The sequence below is a fragment of the Chelonoidis abingdonii genome, chromosome 2 (assembly GCF_003597395.2).
Source record: "Chelonoidis abingdonii isolate Lonesome George chromosome 2, CheloAbing_2.0, whole genome shotgun sequence".
Classification (NCBI taxonomy): Eukaryota; Metazoa; Chordata; order Testudines; family Testudinidae; genus Chelonoidis; species Chelonoidis abingdonii.
In genome coordinates this window covers 301,769,583-301,772,988 of record NC_133770.1, presented here as the reverse complement: position 1 = coordinate 301,772,988, position 3,406 = coordinate 301,769,583, and the positions used below count along the sequence as shown (strand labels likewise).

General features: G+C 57.1%; 1 protein-coding gene across 1 annotated transcript in view; it reads left to right on the top strand.

The window, feature by feature from the left end:
- Positions 1-3,406, top strand: part of WDR97 (WD repeat domain 97) — a 98,797-nt gene that overhangs the window by 38,951 nt on the left and 56,440 nt on the right. Inside the window, 2 exon segments of the mRNA XM_075063356.1 lie at positions 319-474; positions 1,063-1,194. Of these exon segments, the coding sequence (XP_074919457.1) occupies positions 319-474; positions 1,063-1,194 (288 nt within the window).

Here is a 3,406-nt window from a genome sequence, read left to right as displayed (position 1 = left end):
GTGTGAAGTCCGGTCCAAGCACCAACACCCAAGAGGGTGTTTCCCGTGGCCTCCCCTGCTCTCTCTGCCCACGTCTCCCCCTGGCCCGCCTGTGGCTGTGCTGGACACACAGCCCATAACAAACCCCACTGCACAAAGCTGCAGCTGCCCCCCAGAGCACGGGCGGCTGCCGGGCAGTTTGGCCCACGTGGGCGCTGCCTGCCCTGCTTTGGAAGCTCCTGTGTTGGTGTCTGGACGTGGTGCACCAGGCAGCTGTGCCGGTGCAGCGCATGGGACCCTGTAACGTGCACATTTACGCTGAGCTCCTGTGTCCCCCAGGCTCCCATGGCGGATGGGGTTTGCCGAGAGGATGCCCTGGAGCCTCGCGCAGGTCGGGGCTCACATTCAGCGTTTCCAGCCCCCAGTACTTCTAAAGGGTTGGAAGACTCCCTGCGCCGCACCTCGCTGGCAAGGATCCGGAGTCAGATATCGCAGGTGAGGGCTTGGATTGACGTCGAGCAGGCTCGGGCAAGGCAGCAGGTCCGCTGCCAGTTCGGATCTCACCTCTGGGCTGGCTGGGGTAGGGGATCCAATGGGCTGGCTGGGGGGCAGTGCTCTCTAACCTGGCAGCTGGCAGGCTGGCTGGGGGGAAAGGGAGAATGGCCAGACTGTTGTTAAACCATGGAGAAGAGAGATCTGGCTTGCAGGGAAAAGGATAGCTGTGGGGATTGGCTGGCTGGGGGGAAAGGGAGAGCGGCCAGACTGTTGTTAAGCTGTGGCCTCCCCTACCGCAGCCGTGGTACAGGTGCACGTGGTGGGTCAGGAGCAGGAAGGAATGAGAAAGGTGCAGACACAACCAGGGTAGCAGAATATCGGGGGGAGGGCTAGCTCAGTGGTTTGAGCATTAGTCTGCTAAACCCAGGGTTGTGAGCTCAATCCTTGAGGGGGCCACTTAGGGAACGGGTAAAAATCTGTCTGGGAATTGGTCCTGCTTTGAGCAGGGGGTTGGACTAGAGACCTTCTGAGGTCCCTTCCAACCCTGATATTCTATGAATAACTCCCTTCTGCGTCTGGGTCCCCAAGGCTCGCCAGGAGGCTGCAGCAGCCAGTGAGAGCCACCAGCCCAGCAGCCGCAGCCAGTCGCCTTCACTGCAGATCACCAGAGTCAACGGCCATGGCCCCTCCATGTCTCAGGTCAGCAGTCAGACGTCCAAGGTGAGCTTGTCGGGGATCCCACTGCAAACACCTCCCACCACAGTCCTGAAGCCCCCCCAGGTCCTAACTCTGTGGTTCTCAGCCTGCGGCCCAATCAGCACACAGCTTTGGCCCATGTGACATCCTAAGGGCCCTACAAGTAGGATTGGATGTGGCCCTCAATGGGTTGAGCACCACTGCCTAGCTCCTCTCTGGGCCCCTGAGCTGTCACAGCCTGGGCATGTTTCCTTCCCCTGTCCGTGACTGTCTAGCTCACTGACCTCTGCATCTCCAGCTCTGAGCACCACGTGCGCTGTCCTGGCTCCAGGCAGCCTGTTGCCCCAGTCTGGATGCAGTGGGCGTCCGAGCACCCAGCCCTGCAGTGCAAGGTGCTGATGTTGTCTCCTGCTAGAACCTTCCTCTCCAAGAGCCCCGCAGAGGCGTGTGGCTCGCTCCAGAGCCATCCGTGCTGCCCAGGGTGTAAAACCCTGAGCTCTTTCCTTTCATGCATGGGCCTGGGTCCCAGTGCTGAGTCACCGTCCATCTGCTCTGGGGAATAGCTCCTCCCTACTTAGCCATTTCCCATTTCCTGCTCCAGCCCTGGGCCTCCCAGGCCTTGGTGCCACCCACAGTGGATGAGGATCTGTCATAACCCCTGTGACGCAGGAGGGAGCAGGGCGGACTGACCTGGGAATGTCATTTAGTTTTACTGGGGCTGTCTGCATGGGGGATGGGAGAGCAGGGGTGACTTTAGGTGAGGGATGGTACCTGAGCCTGTAACCTGAGCCAGGAAGAGGGGTGGAGGAGTCAACACCTTTGCCTGGGAAGCTGGACAAAGGGAGAACGGGAGAGGAGGAGGGGGAGAGAGTCTGCTGGAGGGGTTTTTGGTTTCAGTTTGGGTTGGCTGGGAAGAGGCAGGGAACCCTAGTCTGGGTCTAAGATCCTTGCCCCCCAGAGGGACCTGGCTGAGGGGTCCTGGTTGTACCTACAAGCCCTGCCTGGGACTCTGTTCCTGGCGTCTAATAAACCTCCTATTTTACTGGCTGGCTGAGAGTCAGGGTGAATCACAGGAAGTGGGGGGTGCAGGGCCCTGACTCCCCCACACTCCGTGATAATCCCCCTGGAAGAATTAGGCAGGGGAGGAGGAGCCACTATGGAGCACTCCCACAGCCTGCTGCCACCAGCCCTCCTGGGTGCCCAGCACAGACCAGGCAGTGCAGGGGACAGGCCTCCAGCTCAGCTGTGGGAAGTTCCTTTTGGAGTGACCCAGAAAGCCAGTTCTGTTGGGGTTAGGGTGACCACGCAGCAAGTGTTAAAAATCAGGACAGGGGCTGGGTGGTACTAGCAGCCTATATAAAGAAAAGACCCAAAAATCAGGACATCTTGTCACCCTAGTTGGGGACAGACTGGCTCTTTAAGAGCTGTTTGCATGTTGTGATTGCTGATGAGTAGAGGAGAGCACGAATGACATGCAGGCCACTGTACTTCCCCAGGGGCGTGGCAGGATCCTCAGGGGCAGTGATAACAGAGTGGCTGCGTGACCCAATCTGGCTCCCCGGGGGGCAGTGGTTGTGCAATGGCCTCATGGTCTCATAGACTCATGGACTTAAAGATCAGAAGGGACCGTTATGATCATTTAGTCTGACCTCCTGCACAATGCAGGCCACAGAATCTCACCCACCCACTCCTGTAACAAACCCCTAACTTGTGTCTGAGCCACTGAAGTCCTCAAATCGTGGTTTAAAGACCTCAAGGTGCAGAGAATCCTCCAGCAAGTGACTTGTGCCTCATGCTGCAGAGGAAGGTGAAAAATCTCCAGGGCCTCTGCCAATCTGCCCTGGAGGAAAATTCCTTCCTAACCCCAAATATGGCGATCAGTTAAACCCTGAGCATGTGGGCAAGACTCACCAGCCAGCATCCAGGAAAGAATTCTCTGTAGCAACTCAGATCCCACCCCATCTAACATCACATCGCAGACCACTGGGCATATTTACTTGCTAATAATCAAAGATCAGTTAATTGCCAAAATTAGGCTATCCCATCATACTTATCAAGCTCAGTCTTGAAGCCAGATGTGTCTTTTCCCCCACTGCTCCCCTTGGAAGCAGCAGCGAATCCTGTGGCACCTTATAGACTAACAGATGTTTTGGAGCATGAGCTTTCGTGGGTGAATACCCACTTCGTATTCACCCACGAAAGCTCATGCTCCAAAACGTCTGTTAGTCTATAAGGT